This window comes from Schistocerca piceifrons, chromosome 1 (assembly GCF_021461385.2).
Source record: "Schistocerca piceifrons isolate TAMUIC-IGC-003096 chromosome 1, iqSchPice1.1, whole genome shotgun sequence".
Lineage (NCBI taxonomy): Eukaryota > Metazoa > Arthropoda > Insecta > Orthoptera > Acrididae > Schistocerca > Schistocerca piceifrons.
Genome location: NC_060138.1, coordinates 841,922,403 through 841,947,728, shown reverse-complemented (window position 1 = coordinate 841,947,728; position 25,326 = coordinate 841,922,403). Strand labels below are relative to the sequence as shown.

At 42.9% G+C, this 25,326-nt stretch overlaps 1 protein-coding gene across 1 annotated transcript; it reads left to right on the top strand.

The window, feature by feature from the left end:
• The first annotated feature begins 1,183 nt into the window (after positions 1–1,183).
• On the top strand, positions 1,184–22,164 carry LOC124775616 (proton-coupled folate transporter-like). Its single transcript, XM_047250448.1, has 8 exons — positions 1,184–1,427; positions 2,390–2,564; positions 5,704–5,890; positions 14,284–14,431; positions 15,996–16,097; positions 17,680–17,817; positions 21,731–21,814; positions 22,004–22,164. The coding sequence occupies exons 1-8, from the start codon at positions 1,184–1,186 to the stop codon at positions 22,162–22,164; spliced, it is 1,239 nt and encodes a 412-aa protein (XP_047106404.1).
• The last annotated feature ends 3,162 nt before the right edge of the window (positions 22,165–25,326 follow it).

The following is a 25,326-nucleotide window of genomic DNA, read 5'->3' as shown; positions in this document are numbered from 1 at the left end:
TATACACACGTAGTACACTGCACGCCTCATGGTAAAAGGTACATTATCGTATAAGCAATGTTGAACCAATTCTTATGCCTTGCCTGTATTGCTGTTTGCAATCGCCGTTGCTATTAAAATTGTACTGATCACTTTTCCCAATTTCTGTAATATTCCAATATTTCAAAGCAATGGAAATTTTACGAGTAAAAATTACACTTTTTTTGCAAAAAAAGGTTTATCTAAAAACGAAAAATTTATTACTGTTGCGATGGCTAATTGATATTTTGGTTTTTTACTCCGTTGTTAGTAAAAATAAAAAAACACGTATTATAACCGAGAGCAAAAATATAACGAAAAATATCAGTTAACCAGAACTGAAATATTGGTGTCGGTTTTATCCTGTCGGTTTTCGGGATCCCTAACAGACAAGGTTGGGGTTAGTCTTGGCCACTGCACACAGATCGTCCAATAGACCACGCCACAAGGCAACAGGTACATTATTGTCTCTGCAATGCTGTACCGATCCTTATGCCACGTTGTTTGCTGCTAGTTTCTAACTGCAGGTAATGTTATTAAAATAGCGCTGATCGCTTTTCTCAGTTTCCATAATGACCTATTATTTCAAAGCTATGGAAATGGTACGAACAAGCGGTACTCGTTTTTTTAAAAAACAAGTTTTATTCAAAAACCAAAAATATTAGCACTAGAACTCACATTCTGTTTTGACTTGATTGTTAATAAAAACGTGGAAAGAGAGAAAGAAACACCGTAAATTCCGACTAAAATACCGGTATCTACTTTAATCGGTGAGTGTTTCCCTTGCCTAGGTGGGTTGGGCCTTCGAGCGCTGACTGCCATTCGAGGTTACGGCGGAAGGAGATGCGACCGTGTCAGTACATCAGTGACGATGCCATCAGGGTTGCTCACCGAAATATTGTGTTCGTGGACTGTTCTGGAAATATTCTAAATGATCATTTGCTAAATTAGAGAAGGCAAGGCTAATCAGTCTCACATTCATTCACGAATAGACTTTTCTTCTTGCACAAAAATCATTTCCAGCACTGAAATTTCTATGCCCTTATTGACTCCAGTCTCACGGTGAGGCACGGAATACAATTTTTTTAGTTTGTTCGGTGCTGCGTGGAGCTGACCAAAGGATATTTCAGCGCAATGGTGGCGCGTGCGGCCGACGGTGGAGCCCATGGTGCTGCTGTTCATGTTTTCCACCACGGCGGTGAGTTCGTTCGTCGGCGCGCTCTTCACGGAGCGCGTGTGCCGCATGAAAGACACGACCAGCTGCCCGGACGACAAGCGCGCCGAAGCCGTCACGCTGATCATGTACAAGACCATCATCGAGGCGGTGGTCCCCGCTTTCGTCGCATTGTTCATCGGCAGCTGGAGCGATAAGTTCGGTCGCCGTCCCATCTTCATATGGTCTTTCCTCGGTACGTTAACCACGGTTCCATCATTGTTTACACTACCGTAGCAGATAATTAGGTAAGAAACCAGAATTCCACGAAGGTATCATCGGAAGAGAATCTGTGAAGCTAACGTGAGCGGAAGTAACAGTTGCATACAAATATCATTTCGAGTCAAAGATCTGTATGACATATATTAAAGGTAACTCTTAGTCTACTGCAGCCTGTGCTGTGATGATTAAAATTCTCATGGGTGTTGTTCCACGTAATTGTGTAAAATACATTAATTGTATACTGTAAAACCAACGTTTCGACCGTATTACAATGGCCTTCCTCAGGACAAGACTGGATGGACAACCATCAGCCGTATAACGGAAATGCGACACTGAAAATTTGTGCCAGATCAGTACTCCAACCCAGATTTCCTACTGATTGCGAGCAGTCTCCTTACCATTAGGCTATCCAAGCACCAATCCGAGCAAGACCCAAACCACGTGGTTACAACCTGCACTCATACATCCATTCTGTGCAGTCCCATACAGGGGAAACTTTTTAATTGAAAGTCGTTTACGATATATCATACTTATCCGCCAACACGGGCATGCGACATTCAATTAACGTGTCTCCTATGTATAGGAATATAGATAATGGTTGTACGAGTGCACACTGTAGACGCTTGGTTGACGAGATATGTATGTTTGTGTCTGGCCGGTAGTCGTGTTACGACAGACAAGTTATAAGGCGACCGTTTGCGATAAGTAAGAAATCAGTATTCGAGTCCAGGTGCGGCACAAATTTTTATTGTCGTCATTTCATTACACAGCCAACGGTTTCCCATATTCGCAACTGCAAATACATATCATATATTGGTATTTTAGATATTTGTTGCGCATTTTCAATCCAGATAGTTGGCCAAGAGCAATTTGACCGACGCTTAGGTTTTCACTGGCCGCCGGGTGTGTGACGGAGACTGTGTGTGCTGTGCGCAGGCAACACCGTGGCGTACGCTGCGTGGGCGGTCCAGTCGGCGGTGCCGGACCTGCAGCCCGAGTGGCTGCTGCTGCCCTCCGTGGTGGCCTCCTTCAGCGGCGGCATGATGAACCTCATGGGCGTGGCCAACATCTACATCGCGGACGTCGCCCCTGTCGACGACAAGGCAGTCCGGTACGTCCTCGCAAGCTGGCGCCTCTCTCAGTCCTACATCTACACCTTGCGAACATCTGTGAAGCGCGTAAAAGACGGTACTCCCGTAATACCACTTTCTATAGTCCGCTTGAAATTAGTTGAAGTTGACATCTGTCACTTGGCGCTACAGTGTTGCCACATAGCCCATCACTCGGTTAAAGGCAACACGCAAACATGGCGGGTCACTTTACAGCTGCTGAAATGCTGTTCATGTAACTTGCAGCAACGCTGGAAGCTGCTGCCATCAGGAACGGCGGGAACATGAGATGCTCTGATTTTAAACGACCAGTTACTGAACTTTGGCAGACAACCTGTATTATGACCCTGAACTTACAGTCGTATCCCAGCCTAAACACAGCCTCTTTATGTGCAATTTATTCAACAAAACAGCGTTCAGCAGCCTGTGACAGAACTGTAAATCAGGCTCGTTTTGCTCCCGGCTTTTAAAGCTGACATGTAGGAGCAAATTCCAGACAGAAAGAAACTCAGTTTCAACCTTAAAAGCGAACTGTGACTTTTCGTTTTTGCTGAGCGAGATGATGCAATGCCTACCGATGAGCAGCTCTGATTGGAACAGATTTGTACGTTATAGGCGACAATAGCAGACTCCATAAGAAACGAGAACGATAGGAAGAAAAATAAGAGCAAATAAAGAAGTTAATACGAAGATCAAAATGATCCACCAAAAGACTAAAAATAAAAAAATTGATTGAAACCAATTAATTGAAAACAATAATAACCGGAGTTACTATGGTAAAGATTTAAGAATGAAAAAAAAACGTTTTTATCACCTGACGATATGCGCATCTGTGTAATTTACACTGTACACTGCAGTGTTACCACTACACTGCTGAAGAGCTTCAGACTGCGTCCTTATATTTATTTGCATACAAAGTCAGTTGCAACGATCATTTCCTTCGTTCAAAAAGTTCGGTTTTACATCATGTCGTACGACGTTTACCTGATAATTGGATCCAAATAGCATCTTGTACGAAAGAATCCAGCAGTCTTTGGCTAGTGGCGTGTACGAAATGTGCGTATTTCACTACCATCGTTGTATGTGTGCGTGTGTGTGTGTGTGTGTGTGTGTGTGTGTGTGTGTGTGTGTGTCTGTGTGTGTGTGTGTGTGTGATGTGTGATAAAATGCGAAATAAAAGGGCCAGACACAGGATTCGGGATCCAAACACAACATGAAGAAAAGCTAGACAAGGAACTGTAATTTAACTAACTGACCATTCTGTGGCAGTCTGGCAACGGTGTATAGTTCAGGCATGATGTTAAGCACTCTGACTGGATAAATACACCTCCAGCACTTCAACTGTCAAGTAATTTTAATCAGAGTATATCTGAGAAACCCGGAGTTGACTTTACAAGTTTTCTATTAGAAAGAAAAACCAAAAGTTTGTGTTTATAGTCAAGTATTGAAAAAATTTCATTTCTACGTATCTGTAAAAACGCTTTTGAAATTATAAAACAGTCGTACAAAGTAAGATGTCTAATGTACAAATATATAAGTACAGTATTCCGGTTACCGGGTTCCCGGGTTCGATTCCCAGCGGGGTCAGGGATTTTCTCTGCCTCGTGATGACTGGGTGTTGTGTGCTGTCCTTAGGTTAGTTAGGTTTAAGTAGTTCAAAGTTTTAGGGGACTGATGACCATAGATGTTAAGTCCTATAGTGCTCAGAGCCATTTGAACCATTTTAGCATTCCAGTTAAGAAACTTGACCTTGACAGTTTGTGTATGTTGGCCGCAGTTGCACCGCGAGTCTACAGTGCAATTTCATTAACGTCTCTATGGTAATCCGTGAATTTTGATCCAAGTTTTCAGGAGGTGTTCCTTATTGCAAAGCAAATTTCGAATCTTCCTAGCACAATCGCATCTCATTGGATGATAGCTGAAAAGGACCTAAGCTCTCCAGTGGTCCAGCCTGGGAAAGATGTTAAAAACAACATCTTAGTGGATGCAATGATACACTGCTGTCGGTTCTCTTAGTAAGTTAACAGAGCACTGTGGCTAGGTGTGGTGTGCTTACTGTAAGGCCTTCAGTACACACACCATCAGATTATTTGACTTGTCGCTCTAACGAAGTAAGTGAGTGTCAGCAATGTGTCTCGTGGTCTTATCGTGGCGTGTTTATCTTCTGCCGTTCGGTCAGACGACAGAAATGCCACTTGCACGCTTAGACTACCAGATTCATGGTGACCAACTTTAAACAGTACTTGATTAATTTTCACACACATTTATTAAAATAATAACCAGCATAAAAATTACTTAACTTGGTTCTGGATGTTATTTACAATTGACAATCTGAAGTTCCTTTTGTATTGGTATGTTAATTTTATTCTCATATATACCTCTGATACTTGACAAAAGTGTGTATACATTTATCTTCATGGCTATGTACAGGAATATGATAATCTTATTAGGCGTAGACTGAAACTTGACTATAGACTGGTACAGACAAATGTAGAACTCGTACAGACTGGTACAGACTAATGCACACTGGTACAGACTGGTGCAGACAAATGCAGACTGGTACAGACTGGTGCAGACTGACTAATCGGAGGTCTGTACACTCATTATAATACCTCGCGTGATCATGTATCACTGTGCGAGTGTGATCCGCGAGGAGAAAAGGTTCTATGTTAACAGCAATCTCATTGGCTGCCTTACATATTAATACGCGGATCGGCGGAAGCAGAATTTGGTCTGTCTCTATGGCAGCGCCATCTTGTAGTGCGGAGATGGACAAGCACTGCACCTGTGCTGTTGTGCTTAGCGGAGCGCGCTCTAGTGGGAAAGTTGTGTACGTGCTGACTACACGGAACTATGTACACAACACTAGGTTCGGCATCTTCTATATAGATGAACTATTGCAATACACACTAATGTTTTTGATTTGTTTGTCCTTTTTTATTTTTGTGTCCACTACAACGCGGTAAGCACGTCTTTTTATTACTTCAATAATACGAGGTATTAAATAACTACATTTCAGGAAACAAGTTTATTCGATGCACGTTCACTGCTTTGTTAACGTCAGATTGTGGTATAAGCTTTATGTTAGCCCACTGTTGCTGGCATTTCGCGAATCATGCCTCAGACCTTTGGCTGCCGCAGGCTGGGCATCCTGGACGTGTCGCAGTACACGGGCACGATGCTGGGCTCGGGGCTGTCGGCGCCCATCACGGCCGCTCTGCAGTACTATGGTGTGTACACGATGGCCGCCTGCCTCATGCTGGCGTGTCTGCTCTACGCCGTCTTCCTGCTGCCGGAGACCGTGCCGCCGTACACCCCGCCCGAGGATGTAAGTCACTGCTGCCCTTTACACTATTTCTACTGTCCTGCGAAGAAGACTGCAGTCCACAAGGCTTGTGAATTTTTTCGTACTGTCTTTCATGCTACAAAGAACGAGAACTTCATACAAACAGTCATTATAATCTCCAGAAGTATATGTGTCCTGACAGAAATGAATAATGTAGATAATAAAATTAAAGCCGTTGGAACACTGTCAAATGGGAGACAGAACAACCAGTCAGTGTACAATATTCCACAACAATTAAACTAAATGACAATGTTGTCACTGATAACTCACAAGTTGCAAGTATTTCAGCAGCAAATATAGGTTTAAATGGTTCAGTAGAAGAAGCAAGAGAACATATTAAAATGCCATTCCATAAAATTTTAAGCAGCTAGTAGAAGGGCAAACATTCTTCACTGAAATTAAACAATCATAAAAATTCTAAAACACAAAAGCTCTTGTGAGATTAACGGTATTTCCGACAGAGTTCTGAAACGTAATTAGAACTTAATAACGATGTCATTAGTGATATACGCAGTGCAGCACTGGCTCAAGGAATTTTTCCAGACACGTTAAAATATGCAAGTATTAAACCAGTACATAAGAAAGATGACAAGACAGATTTAAACAGTTATCGTCCAGCTTTCTTACTGAGATCTTTTCCGAAATATTCGAGAAAGTAATGCACTCCAAAGTAGTCACACACTTAAGTTGAAACGATTTACTTAGCATATCACAGTTTGGATTCCAGAAAGGTTGCTTGACTGAGAACGCTATTTATACGTTCACTCATCAAATAGCAAAAGCTTTAAATAATAATATATCGCCTGTTGGTATTTTCTGTGATCTCTGCAACGCCTTCGAGTCTGTACATCATGATTCTCTATTAGAAAAATACAAGTTTTATAGAACCGATAGCTTTACATGCAGAAGGTTGTGCTGAATATTTCAGACAGTATTGGAAAGGTACAAAAAAAAAAAAGTGTAATGATTGGAGTAAAATCACAAAAGGAGTTCCACAGGGTTCAATTTTGGGTCCACTACTATTCCTTATATAAGTGGATGACTTTCCACTTTCACTTAATATTCACTTTCATTTAATATTCAACAAGCAAAACGGGTACTTCAGTGGATGATACTAGTGGTTTCATAAATTCTATTGGAGAGAAACCAACAGAAGAATTAGTACATGATATCTTCCAAAGAATTATTAATGGTTCTCCTAAAATGGGCTCTCTGTAAATTTTGGATAAACAGACTGCAGTCTTCACTATACAACAAACAGAGCCATATCAACAGTAGATGAAGCACATGAGTAGACTCAGTAAGTTGGGTAGAACGCTCCTGATTTTAGGGTGCACATATTGACCATAACTTAAACTGAAAGAAGCTTGTTACTGAGCTTCACAAACAGTGAAGTTCAGCTAGTTTTGCTCTTCGTATGATGCTGATCTTGGAAACAAACATACTAACCTCCTGACATACTCTGCATGTTTCCAATCAACAATGTCGTATGGAATAATTTTTTGGTAAACAATTAGGTGTTGATTGCAAAAAAGCGAGCACTAAGAATTAATATGTCATCTTCACTTATGGACGTCATGTAGGTATCTCTTCAAGGAGCTAGGTATTGTATCTGCATCGCCACAATACATATTTTTCCTAAGGAAATTCGCTATAAATAATCAATCATAAATTGAGAAGAGCAGTGATGTGCATACCTACAACACTAGAGGAAAAAATAGCGTTTATTACCCTATGTTAGAGCTGCCAGTGGCTTAGAGAGGAGTTCAACCTGCAGCAGTAACAATTTTGACCATTCACTCTATAAAATTTGTTGATATACTCAGCCCGATATAGTTATTATCATTCTGCAGTCATACTGAAGATACAACTACATCTTCATAATCAGCAATGGACAGGTTTAAATTCGATAGAGATCCTGGTCAGGTCCTAGGTAAGTCACACTCGAGCAAGCTATCGAGTGTCTGGTTTACTGCTGGGGAAAAACAGTATGTAATTTTTGCATCTGCCTTGATCCAAACTAGTCTCAGCCATAATTTCGCCATCAACAACAAGAACATACCTGCGTTATGAGCTGGAGAGTGGGAGGGAGAATCTCACATTAGTTTCACTGTAAATGACGAAATAATTTTGAGACAAGCATACTGAGGCTCTGAGAGATGGCTAGTTTTTTTTTCCGGCTAGCTACATCTCATTAATGTACAGGGTTGTTACAAATGATTGAAGCGATTTCACAGCTCTACAATAACTTTATTATTTGAGATATTTTCACAATGCTTTGTACACACATACAAAAACTCAAAAAGTTTTTTAGGCATCCACAAATGTTCGATATGTGCCCCTTTAGTGATTCGGGAGACATCAAGCCGATAATCAAGTTCCTCCCACACTCGGCGCAGCATGTCCCAATCAATGAGTTCGAAAGCATCGTTGATGCGAGCTCGCAGTTCTGGCACGTTTCTTGGTAGAGGAGGTTTAAACACTGAATCTTTCACATAACCCCACAGAAAGAAATCGCATGGGGTTAAGTCGGGAGAGCGTGGAGGCCATGACATGAATTGCTGATCATGATCTCCACCACGACCGATCCATCGGTTTTCCAATCTCCTGTTTAAGAAATGCTGAACATCATGATGGAAGTGCGGTGGAGCACCATCCTGTTGAAAGATGAAGTCGGCGCTGTCGGTCTCCAGTTGTGGCATGAGCCAATTTTCCAGCATGTCCAGATACACGTGTCCTGTAACGTTTTTTTCGCACAAGAAAAAGGGGCCATAAACTTTAAACCGTGAGATTGCACAAAACACGTTAACTTTTGGTGAACTGCGAATTTGCTGCACGAATGCGTGAGTCGCACATTGTGTCTGTTCACTTCACCATTAAGAAAAAATGTTGTTTCATCACTAAAAACAAGTTTCGCACTGAACGCATCCTCTTCCATGAGCTGTTGCAACCGCGCCGAAAATTCAAAGCGTTTGCCTTTGTCATCGGGTGTCAGGGCTTGTAGCAATTGTAAACGGTAAGGTTTCTGCTTTAGCCTTTTCCGTAAGATTTTCCAAACCGTCGGCTGTGGTACGTTTAGCTCCCTGCTTGCTTTATTCGTCGACTTCCGCGGGCTACGCGTGAACTTGCCCGCACGCGTTCAACCGTTTCTTCGCTCACTGCAGGCCGACCCGTTGATTTCCTCTTGCAGAGGCATCCAGAAGCTTTAAACTGCGCATACCATCGCCGAATGGAGTTAGCAGTTGGTGGATCTTTGTTGAACTTCGTCCTGAAGTGTCGTTGCACTGTTATGACTGACTGATGTGAGTGCATTTCAAGCACGACATACGCTTTCTCGGCTCCTGTCGCCATTTTGTCTCACTGCGCTCCCGAGCGCTCTGGTGGCAGAAACCTGAAGTGCGGCTTCAGCCGATCAAAACTTTATGAGTTTTTCTCCGTATCTGTAGTGTGTCGTGACCATATGTCAATGAATGGAGCTACAGTGAATTTACGAAATCGCTTCAATCATTTGTAATAGCCCTGTATAAGATGATGGAACGAATTAGTGTGTTAATGACAGTTAGAACTCTTGGAATTTAAATCAAGTGTGACTCTCATGGCACTACTAACTCTCTGGGCTATTTATATTCTGATTTCATTTCTTTCTTGTTGTAATAACTGTGTATTGAAATGGACAGGAGGCCATTGAGGGTGAGTGCGTGCGTGAGGAAGAACGCAGACATCACTGCGGATTGACCCTGGGGGTGAGGGAGGTGGCTTTCTTTCAGACCGGACGCAGCACTTGCTCCAAGAAAGGTGGCAGAACTATTGTGTGGCAGCAAGACTCCAGGAGACAGAATCTCTAGAGCCACGGGACCATATTCCGACAGACTCCGCTACCGACTTAAAACTAAGCTCCGTCTCTGCGCTGCTCCACGAATTTAACTTTGTGGTCGCAGCACGCACCCACAGCACGACGTGAAACAACTTTTCCGGTTGGTTGAGAGGCTTCGTGAAAAGGTTGTCAGAATCTCTGAGTACGAGAAAGGATATTCTCCAGCCGAAGATAACATCTTTAGAAAGCGTAGACCAACACAACCTAGCTTGAATTATTATTGCGTGGCTGGTGGCTCTTCAGACTGACAATAAGAGAATCAAGATAATTTTCTCCTTATTGTTTTCCCACGGTGGCGACAACTCTCCAACGGCATAGGTACTAGCACTCACCAGAGGATGTCCTAAGATGTAGGTTCTGTATCCCCCTTTTAAATGGAGGTGGGTGATAAGTCAGTTGATTGGAGGAAAAGTTTTATGGAGTCTCTGGAGGGATGACTCAAGCCATTGCAAAATATACCACTGGCAAGTGTTGGTGGAAAATTTAGCGCTTGATCGAAAAACTTCAGACACACACAGGGCACAGCCGCCAGAACAAGGAGAGTTACGTTTTGGACACTTAGGCTGCATACGCCAGAGAAGGATGAACACTTAGGTTTGATATAATGCAGAGAGAGAAAGACTTGAGCTGCGCACTTTGTAAGCACTACTACACCAAGGATGCTGACTGAGGAGAGGCAGAAGGCACTTCCTGACTGTGGCAAGATCATGTCGCAGCAGCTGCATGGTTGGGCAGGGCAGATGCGTTAACTCGCTCGCTTTCCCCTGGTATTATGCTTGACTTCACTGGCTGTCATTCTTTCACCTGACAACCACTGCATGCTCAACATTTACCTCCGTGTTACGATACTGATGATAGAAAAGCGGCTTGGTCAGTTTATTACTCTCATCCCGATCAGATCCTTGCCAACAACTAGGTATAACAAACAATTTTGATCACCTATGCACTACTTGATTTCAGTGAACTGTTTGTAATGAATGCTAGACTAGTTCGAGGTTTTGCTATGCCATTTACAAAGTAAATCATGAATATATTGAGTTCCTTGATTTACGTTACATAGTTAATGAAGCAACCCCCATCCTCCGGAAGAATCAATAGCAAGTTAGACGGGACTCACAAAGGATATAGTGCTTAGGGCCCTCCCATAATGTACCACGCTCGTTGAATTCCGTTGTGCAATTTGCTTACACGGCATTCGCTCTTGAGGGGCGATCTGAAACTATAGCTGCAGAGGACACACCATTAACGAAAGACAAGCTTGTGGGTTCTCAGAACTCCACAGCTCAGTGTCCTACAATGGAATGAGACATACCTGCCTGCAGAAAGGATGATCCACAACAACTGGCCAGCGTGCTGATTTACAAGACGATTTGTAAGCAATTTTGCCTGAAATTATTTTAGAGAGAGAACAGGAAAACGAAAATGTTACTATACAATTATGAGAGTACACACACACTGTAACGTGGTAGGAGGTCACATTCTTGAATAAAAAAGTAGTCTACTTGCTGAATATTCCATAAAAATCTCAATAAAAAATCTGCTTATTCGAGCATTATGGTAAATATGTGCAACTCTTCATTCCTGTTACATTATAGAACTGAAGTTAATTTAATTCATAATGGAGGCTGTTGTACTTCGTTACTGTCCCTTTATACGGTGTAGAATAAGATGCAGTACCAGTCACAACTGAAGGTGCTTTATTTAGGGGACAACGAGTTTCGGGATTGCACACATCTTCAGGTGATTGTACATTCATTTTCATGTTCCACATTCCATGAACTCGCCACATCCAAAGTTTGATGTGGACATGGCAGTTCAAATAATTACTATGGTGACAAATGTGAAGTTAAAGTGTGAAAATCGAAATGTTTTTGTAAAAAAATGAGACAACTGTGCAATTACAATTTGGATATTTCAGGTATATTAAACACCAACACTGAATGTATAGTCACCTCAAGATGGGTTCACAGCCGAATCCCCTTCAATTGCAACACATCTTATTCTACACCCTAGAAAGCTACAATATTGATGCCTAAGTATCCACAAGGATACCAAATCAGAATTCCTGCATGTTTAATTTAATAACCATGTTATTATTATTATTATTAGAATTATTATAATTGGCACTACCTCGATCAGTCAGAAACCAAGCTGCTCAAAGAAGTTTTCAAACACACTCGTATCTGGGAACGAATTTCGGGCTGTATTGGAGATACAGCGTACTCTCAGAACTACTCTGAGAAGGCAAGTTTACTTTTGTATCTGTTATACACTTGGCTGTATGGAGTAAGTTCCTGAGGTCAAAAGATTAGTAACGAAAATGTTGTTGTTGTGGTCTTCAGTCCAGAGATTGGTTTGATGCAGCTTTCCATGCTACTTTATCCTGTGCAAGCTTCATCTCCAAGTAACTACTGCAACCTACATCCTTCCGAATCTGTTTAGTGTATTCATCTCTTGGTCCCCCTCTACGATTTTTACCTTCCACTCTGCCCTTCAATAACAAATTGGTCATTCCTTTATACCTCAGAATATGTCCTACCAACCGATCCCTTCTTCTAGCCAAGTTGTGCCACAAACTCCTCTTCTACCCAATTCTATTCAATACCTCCGCATTACTTATGTGATCTACCCATCTAATCTTCAGCATTCTTCTGTAGCACCACATTTCGAAAGCTTCTATTCCCTTCTTGTTTAAACTATTTATCGACCACGTTTCACTTCCATACATGGCTACACTCCATACAAATACTTTCAGAAACGACTTCCTGACACTTAAATCTTTACTCGATGTTAACAAATTTCTCTTCTCCAGAAACGCTTTCCTTGCCATTGCCAGTATGCATTTTATGGCCTCTCTACTTCGACCATTATCAATTATTTTGCTCCCCAAATAGCAAAACTCATTTACCACTTTAAGTGTCTCATTTCCTGATCTAATTCTCTCAGCATCACCCGATTTAGTTCGACTACATTCCATTATCCTCGTTTTGCTTTTGTTGGTGTTCATCTTACATCCTCCTTTCAAGACACTGTCCATTCCGTTCAGCTACTCTTCCAGATCCTTTGCTGTATCTGACAGAATTACAATGTCATCGGCGAACCTCAAAGATTTTATTTCTTCTCCATGGATTTTAATTCCTATTCCGAATTTTTCTTTCGTTTCCTTTACTGCTTGCTCAATATACAGATCGAATAACATCGGGGATACGCTACAACCCTGTCTCACTTCCTTCCCAATCACTGCTTCCCTTTCATGCCCCTCGACTCTTCTAACTGCCATCTGGTTTCTGTACAAATTGCAAATAGCCTTTCGCTCCCTATATTTTACCCCTGCCACCTTCAGTATTTGAAAGAGAGTATTCCAGTCAGCGTTGTCAAAAACTTTCTGTAAGTCTACAAATGCTAGAAACGTAGGTTTGCCTTTCCTTAATGTATTTTCTAAGATAAGTCGTGTGTCAGTATGGCCTCAAGTGTTCCAACATTTCTACTGAAACCAAACTGATCTTCCCCTAGGTCGGCTTCTACCAGTTTTTCCATTCGTCTGTAAAAAGAAGTCGTGTTAGTATTTTGTAGCCGTGTCTTAAACTGATAGTTCGGTAATTTTCACACTTGTCAACACTTTCTTTCTTTGGGTTTGGAATTATTATATTCTTCTTGAAGTCTGAGGCTATTCCGCCTGTGTCACACATCTTGCTCACCATATGGTAGAGTTTTGTCAGGGCTGTCTCTCCCTAGGCTATCAGCAGTTCTAATGGAATGTTGTCTACTCCCGGGGCCTTGTTTCTACTTAGGTCTTTCGGTGCTCTGTCAAACTCTTCACGCAATATCATATCTCCCATTTCATATTCTTCATCTACATCCTCTTCCATTTCCATACTATTGTCCTCAAGAACATCGACCTTGTATAACCCTGTATATACTCCTTCCACCTTTCTGCCTTATAGTATTAGAAAAGAATTTCGCCCGTTGTGAGACTGATACAAAATCTTTTTTCATAGTTAACACTGAGGTGATAAAAAGTACTGGGGACTTCCTTACATCGTATCAGACTCCTTTTGCCTGTCGTAGTGCAGCAACTCGGTATGTCATGGACTCAATAGTTCTGTAGAAAAATTGAGCCATGCTGTCTCCATAGCGGTCCATAATTGCAAGAAAGGGTTGCTGGGCAGGATTTTTTTCACGAACTGACCTCCTGATTATGTCCCATAAATGTTCGATGGGACTCACGTCGAGTAATCTGGGTGGCCAAATCATTCACTCGATTTGTCCAGAATCTTCTTCAAACAAGTTGCGATCGTCGAAAACCTTTTCAAGTGGATCACGTGACTACAAATGACAGCCCCGACATTGCGATACTACCACCATCTGTATATGTGTACATCTCTATCCCATGACATTTGTCACCTCAGTGTGGATCATTCGCTCGATTGAGGTGTGGCTGTTGAAGGGCGTGTCAGGACGAATACTTCTAAAGAAACGTTCGTATGTCTTCTGCCCTCAGGAGAGCTGTGGCTGCTGCAAGGGGATCTTCCGGCCGCAGCTGGTGCGCGACGCGCTCAAGACGTGCCTCAAGAAGCGGCCACATAACGGCCGGGCCACCATCTTCATCGTCATCTTTGTCGTCATCAGCGGCATGCTCTCCTTAATGGGTAAGCACGACCTATTCACAGATGTGTTAAACGCTCGCTCGGTATCCCTATAATACAGCCATTAACTAAATGTTGCTCAAAGAAATGATCTTAGCGTTCCCTGCTAACCTTCAAAATTGCAACACCACAAAAGATGATAAATAACGAAATTTTACTTATTGTGCTTATACCGAACAGAAGAGGAAAAAATACTACATTTCTAGGTGATTTGGGGTACAGAGGGTGCAGAGCTGACAGCAAAAACAGTAGTCGTCCGATTGGGTATCGAGTCAAACAGAGCTTGGATCACAGACCCGGGTATGTCATTCCATGGTGATTCAACTTTGTGCCAGGGCTTATTAATCGTAGTAGCTGGTGACCTGTCTCAAGCCAGGTTCTCGGAGATACGTGACTACGTGTTTTCAGTGAATGAATGGTTTGAAGTACGTACTGGAGAGGACGACAGTCGAACACCCTCTGTGGACCAGGACAGCATCAGCAACATGTGCATTTGCTTTATGTTATTGAAGGATGGCGTCACACAGGTCTCGAAGTCAGCTCACAGATACTGGCCTTAAAACGTAAGAAACAGCGCATCTGCTGTGTTCATTAAATACTATGCGAACGAGTGATGATCGTGTGGTGTACTTATTGGCTCGACATTCCGTCACTCCCTTTGCTGAAACATTACGATGACGACTAATGTAGTGTGGTCACATCCGAAAAGATGATGTTGTGGGCCTCCTGAGTCCACTGCTGTCTTTGGGCGCGACTCTGTCTGCTGCTGCGCCATTGGAAGCTGCAACAGCTGTCTCAGTGATGGCAGTCCTCGCCGGTAGCTCCGGACTTCTGGAGACTGCTGTCGCTGCAAACGAGCCCATTTCCTGCCTGACTCAGGGTACGCGACCGACTGTATGGTCGCGCATGGCAGAGAGAACAATGCCTGTCCTTTCGGGCGCTAGTCGTGTAGGCCATGGATGGAGCTGAGTGTAGCTCTACTGCAACCGTCGATTCAGTATTAGCACAACAGTCATAGAGTCACGACCAATGCTAGCAACCGTATCGTGGGAAGGTAGCTTGCAGTCTCGATACACCCGATTCTCCACCTTTCACAAAAGACAACACGGTCTTCCCACAAACAATATTTATATGTGATATCTGAATTACATATATATTGCATAATCTTTCCTCGTACAGAAAACTGGGTGCCGTTATTCCTACTTACTTTCTGCGATCCAGCCGAACAGCCGAAATGTTAATCATTTGCATTATGTCCTCGCCGTATACCAGTTTTAATGGCCAGCACTGGATATGTGCTCAGTTTATAGCTTTTTTTGTTGGGCAGAGCAAGTCCTATACGACAGTAACACTCTAGCCTGTAGTGCGACGGTTGCGACTGAATTAGCTGCTTTCACGTTGGCGGGCATCTGCGCTGGCCACGGAACAAAAAGCCCGCTCACTATTGTCTTCCTCCTCGACAGTGGTAGAGTTGTCCTGTTCACGGCAGGAGCGTGACACATTTTGCAGTCTAGCTGTTCACGAAATCTCTCCTGCCTCTAATCCCTACTTACTGTTTGTTTTGCAGGTGAATCAGTTCCCTCTTACAATCTCTATAACGACATATTGAAGTGGGGACCAGCAGACACGCAGCTGTACGGTTTTTACAATAACGGAACCACTGCCCTAGGTAAGTCGTTTCATGATAACTATTCATCTCCATTTAAAACCTTTAACATTTTATTTGGTTTACACGTTTCTATTTGCACTGTACCTTAAGTAGTTTTACTATGATTCGCTTTGCTGTAGACTGTAAGCCTATAGGATCTAAGACGGAAGCAAAAACTTGGGACATTGCAACCAACGACAGTATGTCGAACCCTTGTGGTTAAGTAAATTACTAAAAACTAATTGACATTTCGTGTCTTTACTGAACTTCAGCAGTATTTTATTATTTGGATATTACTGTCTTTCTAGCACAGTTTATGAAAATAGCATATCGAACATGAGTTGTAGCTTCAGTAGTGACAAGGTTACTTATGAAACATCCTAGCAGATTAAAACTGTGTGGCGGACCGAGTCTCGAGTTCGGGACCTTTGGTGTTAGCTGTCAAGTGCTTTACCGACTGAGTGTTCAAACACGACTCATGATCCGTTCTTACATCTTTACTTCCGCCAGTACCGCATCTGAAAAGTTCACACAATATCTCCTGCGATACTTGCAAGACTAGCACTCATGGAAGAAAGGATATTGAGGGGACATGGCTCGCCCACAGCCTGGGGGATGTTTCCAGAATGAAATTTTCACTATGCAGTGGAGTGTACGCTGAAACTAAAATTCCTGGCAGATTAAAACTGTAGCGTCATTCTTTTTTCCAGGAGTACTAGTCTTGCAAGTTTCGCTGCAGTTTAAGGATGAGAGATGAGATACTATCAGAAGTAAAACAGTGTGGTGTGCTTCGGTAGCGCAGTCGAGAGCGCGTGCACGCTAAAGGTAAAGCTCCCGAGGCCCAGTTCGGTCCTGTACACAGTTTTAATCTATCCACAAATTTTCATATCTGCGCACGTTGCGCAGTACAGTGAAAATTTCATTCTGGAAACATCCACTAGGCTATGGCCAAGCCCTGACTCGCAATATCCTTTTTTGCGCCATTTGAACCTTCCTGACATATCCCTGAATACTGACCATTCTTCCCGAGACTCTCCGTGTAATGGGATTAACATAATGCACTATAAAACATGACACGATGAGAAGGGGGGAAGACCGTACTCCACTTTTCGAAAATTCCAGTTCGCTTTTACTCTTCTCATCTTCTTCAAAATCTGGACACCTGTGTAGGTAACAGTACACATGAGCCCGATATATGACACTTGTCAATGCAATCTCAGTATTACACTTTTTCGTTGTGAAATATTTAGAATCGATTCGCAGAACAGAATACGGCGACGGTTAATATTCAAATCTAAATGTCAAGGGAAATAGCAGCATTTTCACGCATTTTTGCTATTGCAGTACGTGCAAGCAATAATTGTGATTGATTTGGAACGGAAAAGATTTTACCATACACTCTCCCATATGAAGGGAAGACAAAAATCGTAAACGTTGATTAGTGTCTGTAATTTTGTTCTTAATCACATGACTCAGAACTGGCTTGCAACAGAATACGGGTGGGGAGTCGATTCGGCGTCATTAGATACCAGGAGAGACCCCAGATTAGATGCTTAGTGACAGTGAGAGAGAAGACAATGACCTGAGGAGACGTGCTTTGCAGGCACCCTGATTGGCGTCCTGGTGTTCGTGCGCTGGCTGCGACTGCAGGACGCGTGGATAGCTGTCATTACTTTCGGCTGCAAGATCGTCGGCACCATCCTGTACGCCATAGCTCCAGACTGGAGGTTTATGTATATAGGTGAGTAAACGGATGACAGCTTGCTCCTATCGTAAGGGTACTGGCCTCTAGTTCTCTCCTTTAATGCACCGTTAATATCCGATAACTCTTAACACATTATAACGAGGATTTTCTGGGATCTAATGACATATAACTGCCATGTGTGATGTCACCTATGTTTAACGACTGTTGTTTCAAAGGTGAAATACCTTTCAGTTTCCTGCGTCGTTTTTCTTCGTATAGGCAGCATTACCAAAAACGTAGAGTATAAGTCTAAATGCAGAAGGCCTAGAGGAGACACCTCTGTGTGAAGTCAGGATATCTGTTTGGAACCTGTGAAGCGCCAACGACGCTACTAACAAGGGAACCTCCCTATCGCACCCCCCTCAGATTTAGTTATAAGTTGGCACAGTGGATAGGCCTTGAAAAACTGAACACAGATCAATGGAGAAAACAGGAAGAAGTTGTGTGGAACTATGAAAAAAATAAGCGAAATATTCAAACTGAGTAGTCCATGCGGAAGATAAGCAACATCAATGAGCGTCTGGGCTCATGAGCGCCGTGGTCCCGTGGTTAGCGTGAACAGCGGCGGAATGAGACGTTCGTGGTTCAAGTCTTACCTCGGGTGACAAATTTACTTTCTTTATTTTCGCAAAGTTATGATCTGTCTGTTTGTTCATTGACGTCTCTGTTCACTGTTATAGGTTTAGTGTCTGTGTTTTGCGACCGCAGCGCAAAACCGTACGATTAGTAGACGACAGGACGTGCCTCTCCAATGGGAACCGAAAACATTTGATCGCAAGGTCATGGGTCAACCGATTCCTTCACCACAGGAAAACACGTCTGATATATTCTATATGACACTGGTGACGGCATGTGCGTCACATGACAGGAATATGTTGTCGACCCACCTAACTTGTACACTTGGCGAATGGGTAAAAAGATTCTTCTACCTTGCCCGATTTAGGTTTTCTTGTGGATGTGATAATCACTGCCAAAAAAGTGACGAAAAGATAAGAGTTTGTCACATAAACTGCAACAAACAAATGCAACAGTTTCACAGTCGCATCGGACGGACTGACGGACAGATAATAATTGTCTGAAACCAAAAAATTAAACTTTTCACTCGAGGGAAGACTTGAACCAAGGACCTCTCGCTCCACAGCCGCTTACGCTAACAACGGGACCACAGCGCTCCTGAGCTTATACTGTCCTTGTGTTGCCTATCTTGCGCATGAACTACTCACTTTGTATATTTTGTTTATTTTTTTTCATAGATCGGAACTTCTTCCTGTTTTCTCGATTGATCTGTGTTCAGTTTTTCAAGGCCTATTCACTATGCCAACTTATAACTAAATCTGAGGGGGGTGCGATGGGGAGGTTCCCTTGTAAGAAGTAAAATCAAAGGAAGTAAAATCAAAGGAAGACGAAAATAATGAAAACTAATATAGGAGGACAGCGAGAAACGTAACACCAGATTTGGGAATCACGAAGTAGACGAAGTTAAGATATTGTAGTACCCAGGCAGCAAGATAATCCGTGAGGATCGAGCAAGGAGGACAAAGAAAGCAGGATAGCACTGTCGAAAAGGGGACTACTATCCTAGAGAAGCCAGTAGTCTTAAGTTGAGTAAGAAATTTCTACGAATGTTTATTTGAAGCACAGAATTGTAGGTTGTGAAACATAGACTGTGCGAAAATTTGAATAGAGTAGCATCGAAGCCTTTGAATGATGGTGCTACAGAAGAATGTTAAAAATCGGGTGGATTCATAAGGTACGGAATGATGACGTTCTCCACAGAATCGGCGAGGAAAGAAACATATAGAAAACACGGACAAGAAGAACGGACGGAGCCTGTTGAGCCATCAGGAGATAACTTCCTTGGTACTAGAGAGAGCTGTAGAAGGTACATACTGTTGAGAAGACAGAGATAAGAATTAATTTAGCAAATAACTGAGGATGTAGGTTACAACTGCTTCTCTGAGATGAAAAGGTTAGCGCAGGAGATGAATTCGTGGCGGGTCACATCAAACCAGTCACAAGACTGATGACTCAAAAAGAAAACAATCATTTATTCTCGTTGTTTACAAGTCATCGCCCTTTCGCACCAGCCTCGGCTGTTGCTCATCAGCTACGTGTTGTATTGTAGCTGACGTCTGTCCATTCAACTCCGCTGTTGCACGGCCAGGTGAAGTTGCGTGAGTCCAGGGCCGTGGTGAGCTGCCGCGAGCAGGCACGACCATTGCCCAGCGCAAAGTGGTCTGCTGGAGTGCCATTGGCCCCTCTCCAAATTCTACGATGACCGTTGATGACCCATTCGCGTTGGACATTGTATCGTAGTTCTGTGGTCAATTGATCTCCTTCCTACTCCTGCTAGGTTTCAGCACCCAGAGAACATGAATGTTGAACGGGAATGTCGACCCCGAGAGGCCCTGTTGCTTGTTTCCGCATTGAAGTTCAGTGCTGGCAGCCCCCTGTGATGTATTCTTTTTGAAAGACAGTCACTTTCTCCAACCGTAGATGGTAGGTGGCGAGCAGCATGAAGTTCAACACGTGAAGGCCATCACCTCGAGCACAACTTCGACTAGTTGATGGAGTGTGCTGGAGTACCTAGGACGTAAATTCACTATTGTATTGTAGCCATGGAATCGAGTGCTATTACTCGGAATGTAATCGGTCCCAATGGTCAACTCATCACATGAGCTGGATAGCTGGCATGAGAGTATGACGTGAGGCTAATTTCGTAATGACCGAATGTAACCTACTTATTCTGCTATATTCACTTAACAGGCTGTTAACTGATGCGTCAATTCTTCTCTATGCGCTCCTGTGAAAGAGAGAGAGATTCTTGTAACATGTCTTACAAGCTAACGGAAATGCTTGTTTCGCTTCCTTTGGTCTTCTGTCGCAATCTCCTTTCTGCTGAATGCGTATCCTCACTTGACAGACGATGAACTGACCCACTTGCAACATAATGAAGGTAAGATGGGTGGCTCATTAAGTAAAGCTACTAGAGCTTCTAAACTGAATTGATGGAAAAGAAATTTGTGGTGCAACTTGACTAAAAGAAGGGATCAGATGATGGAAAAAATACTGAGGAATCAAGGGATCGTCAAATTGCTGATGATAGTGTGTGGGTCGTGGGGGTGGGTGGGGGTGGGGGGTGGGGGGGTGGGGGTAAGTAGTAGAGCGGGCCCAAGGCTTGACTACAGATAGCATGATCAAATGTATGTAGGATACAGAAGTTATGTAGAGACGGAGGGGTTCGTACATGATAGACCAGCGTGAGAGTTGCATCAAACCATGTGTGCCAATACTTGTTAGTGTACGTATTATTCAAAAACATTGTCATTAACCTTACATATATTTTCACTTGTATTTAATGTATCATCTCAATTTCATATCACGACTTTATCATAACAACTAATTCAAAACCTTTTCATTTACTTATCCCTATTCCCAATACCAATGTTGCTCTAACTAATCATGATTTGGATGTGAACTGCCTTGTTCTTCAGTGAGAAGCACGTCAAGTCTGTATGTTTTCTGGGAGTTGACTCACTGTGTGTCTCATTTCACAGACAAATGAGATAACATGACGCTGCTGATGGTAAAGCACGGTCCTCTCTCTGGTCAGTCACCACAGCGGAAGAGCGGAAGAACCACAACCCAGAGATAGCAATTCACTTTTCAGTGCGAGGCACTGTGGAGACGAGGTCATAGCCCACATGCATAACATTGAACTTTCTGGAACATGTGATATTAGAATGATTCTTACAATGGAAAACCCAGCCGATGGGACAAATGTCAGTGAAGAAAATAGCCGAGGCTCGATTGGTTGCTTTATGTTGCTCTCCCGTACTTCCATCCAAAGTAGCACCGTCACTATGAATAACAAATCTGAGTGAAGAAACAAAATGTTGTATATTTGCAGGTGGTGCTGTCAGCTGTTTTGGTGGAATGGTGTGGGTCCTGGCCAGAACTATGTTGGTGAGGCTGGTGACGATGGACGAGATAGGTAAGCCTGTTTCTGGTTTTTGTTATGTATTTTATTATTTCAATTTCTCGTAAAATATTTTTTCAACTTTTTATAAGAGTTAGGACAAACAAATACATGTTATGTGCCCAAGAGCAAACTGACTGCCATTTCATGTCAGTATCTGGCTGCTTAGTTCTCAATAACGAGGTGTTCGTCTATTGTGCGCAGGTCAGGTGTTCGCATTGGTGATGACTCTGGAAGCGATAGCGCCGCTGCTGGGATCCCTGATTTATGGACAAGTCTACCAGGCCACCGTCTCCACACTCCCTGGTGCTTTCTACTTCATCTCCGTCGGAATCTTCGTGGTCGATCTCATCCTGCTGCTGTGAGTACTGCTGTACTAATAATTTCCTTCAACAGGCAGCATCTGCAACTGTCAGTAATAATTTTTACTGAAGCACAAAGCTTTCTTTTAGCTACTAAACCAGCGTATTCATCTGTCACGTATATTTCACGTAGACAAGTGTCTGATGCTCTGTTTTTTTTTCTTTTTTTTTTTTTTTACACCGTGGGAGTTAAATGCGTCTGAGGTATTGTACCGTGTGGCACGATCTTCGACCTGACAAATTTATTGGCTTCCTACACTGCTCATTCTTGTGACCTGGTTGATGCACTGAACAAAACTTGCAAGAGACAGACCGCGTTCCGTAGTTTTAGGCATTCCAAGTCAACTAAGAACAGCAATTAACTATTTTTATATGTCAGTCCATCTCATCCCAACCCTTATCCCTTGAGGTATAGTGGTATGTTATTCCCATAGTATTTTTATACATATACTGAATCATTTATATACTAAATTTGGCAGAAACTGCTCCATGCGCTCGCGAGTTTTGCTATTGTGTCAGCCATTTCACTCCCACTCGTACCCATAGGGGTGTCAGTCAATTTTCTTTCCTGTGCAAGTAATGCATGTACCAGATTTTGTATAGGTGTTACAGAGATATGCTAACATGTCACTGACTTTGTTCCCACCACACCCCGTCGCACCCCCTCTCACCCATGAGGTGAAACATCAAGATGTCACTAATAAGTCAAGTGACTCCGAAAATTATCGATTCGATACTAAAATGCGCTGTTATGGAATAATATTTACATATTTTTATATTTTGTCACTACTTTTGGTCCCCAGATTTGTGGATGGTAGGGATATATTACACTCACAGTGTTTCTATAAAAATAATTTACAGGTCGTATAGATACAAAATTTGGTTGTCATGGGTTCACACTTCCTTAGTTATCTTTCTATAGCACCCTCCGTCCTTTTCATCTGACCCTACCACTATGGGAGGCAGGTGGTTCATACCTCAGCTGCGCTTTTTTGCACACATTGGCCGAAACCGATCCAGTGGTTTAGGAGGAGGTGCGAACCGTAGATACATCCTTTTTTATAAGGTACTACCTTTTCGCACGCTGTCTCGCTCACGTACGTGCTTCTCACTTATATTACACTCATCTAAATCCTCTCTCTGTCCATCTCCCTATCCTCACTTTTCCTGTCCACCTTCTTCTCTTCTCCCCCCCCCCCCCTCTTGTTGCAGTCCGTCTTCTTGTCCTTCCTCTTTCTGTCCATGTCCAAAGTCATCACAACGCCAATGGGAGCTAGGTGGTTCTTACCTAACTAACTCCGTCTGAACGGTACCGACCGGCCGCCGTGTCATCCTCAGCCCAAAGGCGTCACTGGATGCGGATATGAATGGGCATGTGGTCCGCACACTGCTCTCCCAACCGTATGTAAGTTTACGAGACCGGAGCCGCTACTTCTCAGTCAAGTAGTTCCTCAGTTTGCCTCACAAGGGCCGAGTGCACCCCGCTTCCCGACAGCGCCGGCAGACCGGATGGCCACCCATCCAAGTGCTAGCCCAGTCCGACAGCGCTTAACTTCAGTGATCTGACGGGAAAAGGTGTTATCACTGCGGCAAGTCCGTTGGCACACGGTTCTTACCACACAGTAATTATTTACAGGCAATAAGTGTTGTGTTTACGAATTTGCTTGGAATCCATCCACTGGTTTAGGAGGACATGGGGAACATGAACACTCGCTTAGATATATGCATATATACATTTATATATACATCTATATATATCTAAATAATATGGCAAATACATAGTCGGGTAGTAAGCTATTATTGGAGAAGTCAGCTTCGGCGTTATTCGTGACAGTTTATTTTATAACATATTTAATCCTACTTTGTTATTCATTGCCTTCACATTTAACCTACTGATACCTAGGGACATGAACTATCACGAGCAGCAGGAAAAGTGATTTCCCTTGACGACAAATTTAGTTTAGTGCCTGAAGACACATGTAGAATGTCGGGAAAACAGTAGTAACATATAAGAATCACTGTGACTGCTTGTTACAGGGTTGCGTCTTACCTCACTCGAGGGGCCGTAAGAGAAGAGAATGAGCAACGAAGACAGAGGGCTTTACCACCGTCGGCCTAAGACGCCACAGGCTGCACCGTCATCACTTGTCTTGTCATCATCTCATCGAATCTCAACTGCTGCACGGCTCGTTAGCCCTGAAGGCATAGCAGGAAAGTCGCAGGCGGATCGCGCAGCGACGAAATTACCGCCTTTCTAATCCGAGTTGTGGGTTCACTACAATGCTGCACAGAAGAACGGATGACCGCATCGTGCAAGAGCTAGAGACAATCAACTGCGTGTCTTCATTACTTACAGAATTTATTCTGATGTAACAATAAAACATTGTAATTCCTTACTTTCTGTATAAGTGAAATATTATTTTTTTATAATTTCCGAAATAAACATTTGTACAGAAAGCAACTAACTTAATCGCCGGCCGGTGTGACCGAGCGGTTCTAGGCGCTTCAGTCTGGAAGCGTGCAACCGCTCCAGTCGCAGGTTCGAATCCTGCCTCGGGCATGGATGTGTGTGCTGTCCCTAGGTTAGTTAGGTTTAAGTAGTTCTAAGTTCTAGGAGACTGATGACCTCAGATATTAAGTCCCATGGTGCTCAGAGCCATTTCAACCATTTTTAACTTAATCGACAATTAGAGGAAGTTACGATCCTATATTCTCGGAACGATATCTCTGACGGTGGGTATGAAAATTTTAGAAGATACCGTACCACCTGGATATGTAAAATATGATAACGCTAACTTCACTCAAATCTTCATCATTTTCCAGTACTAAAGTCCAACCAAATATAAATCACTCGATAAACGGAAAAAGGCAACACGACTCAAGAGAAAAATAAAATACGTATTCACTCTCCAACTTGCACTTCATCTACATCTACATACATACTCCGCAACCCACCATACGGCTCGTGGCGGAGGGTACTTCGTACCACAACTAGCATCTTTTCTCCCTGTTCCACTCCCAAACAAAACGAGGGAAAAACGACCGCCTATATGCCTCTGTACGAGCTCTAAGCTCTCTTATCTCATCTTGGTGGTCTTTCCGCGAAATGTAAGTTGGTGGCAGTAAAATTGTACTGCAGTCAGCCTCAAATGCTGGTTCTCTAAA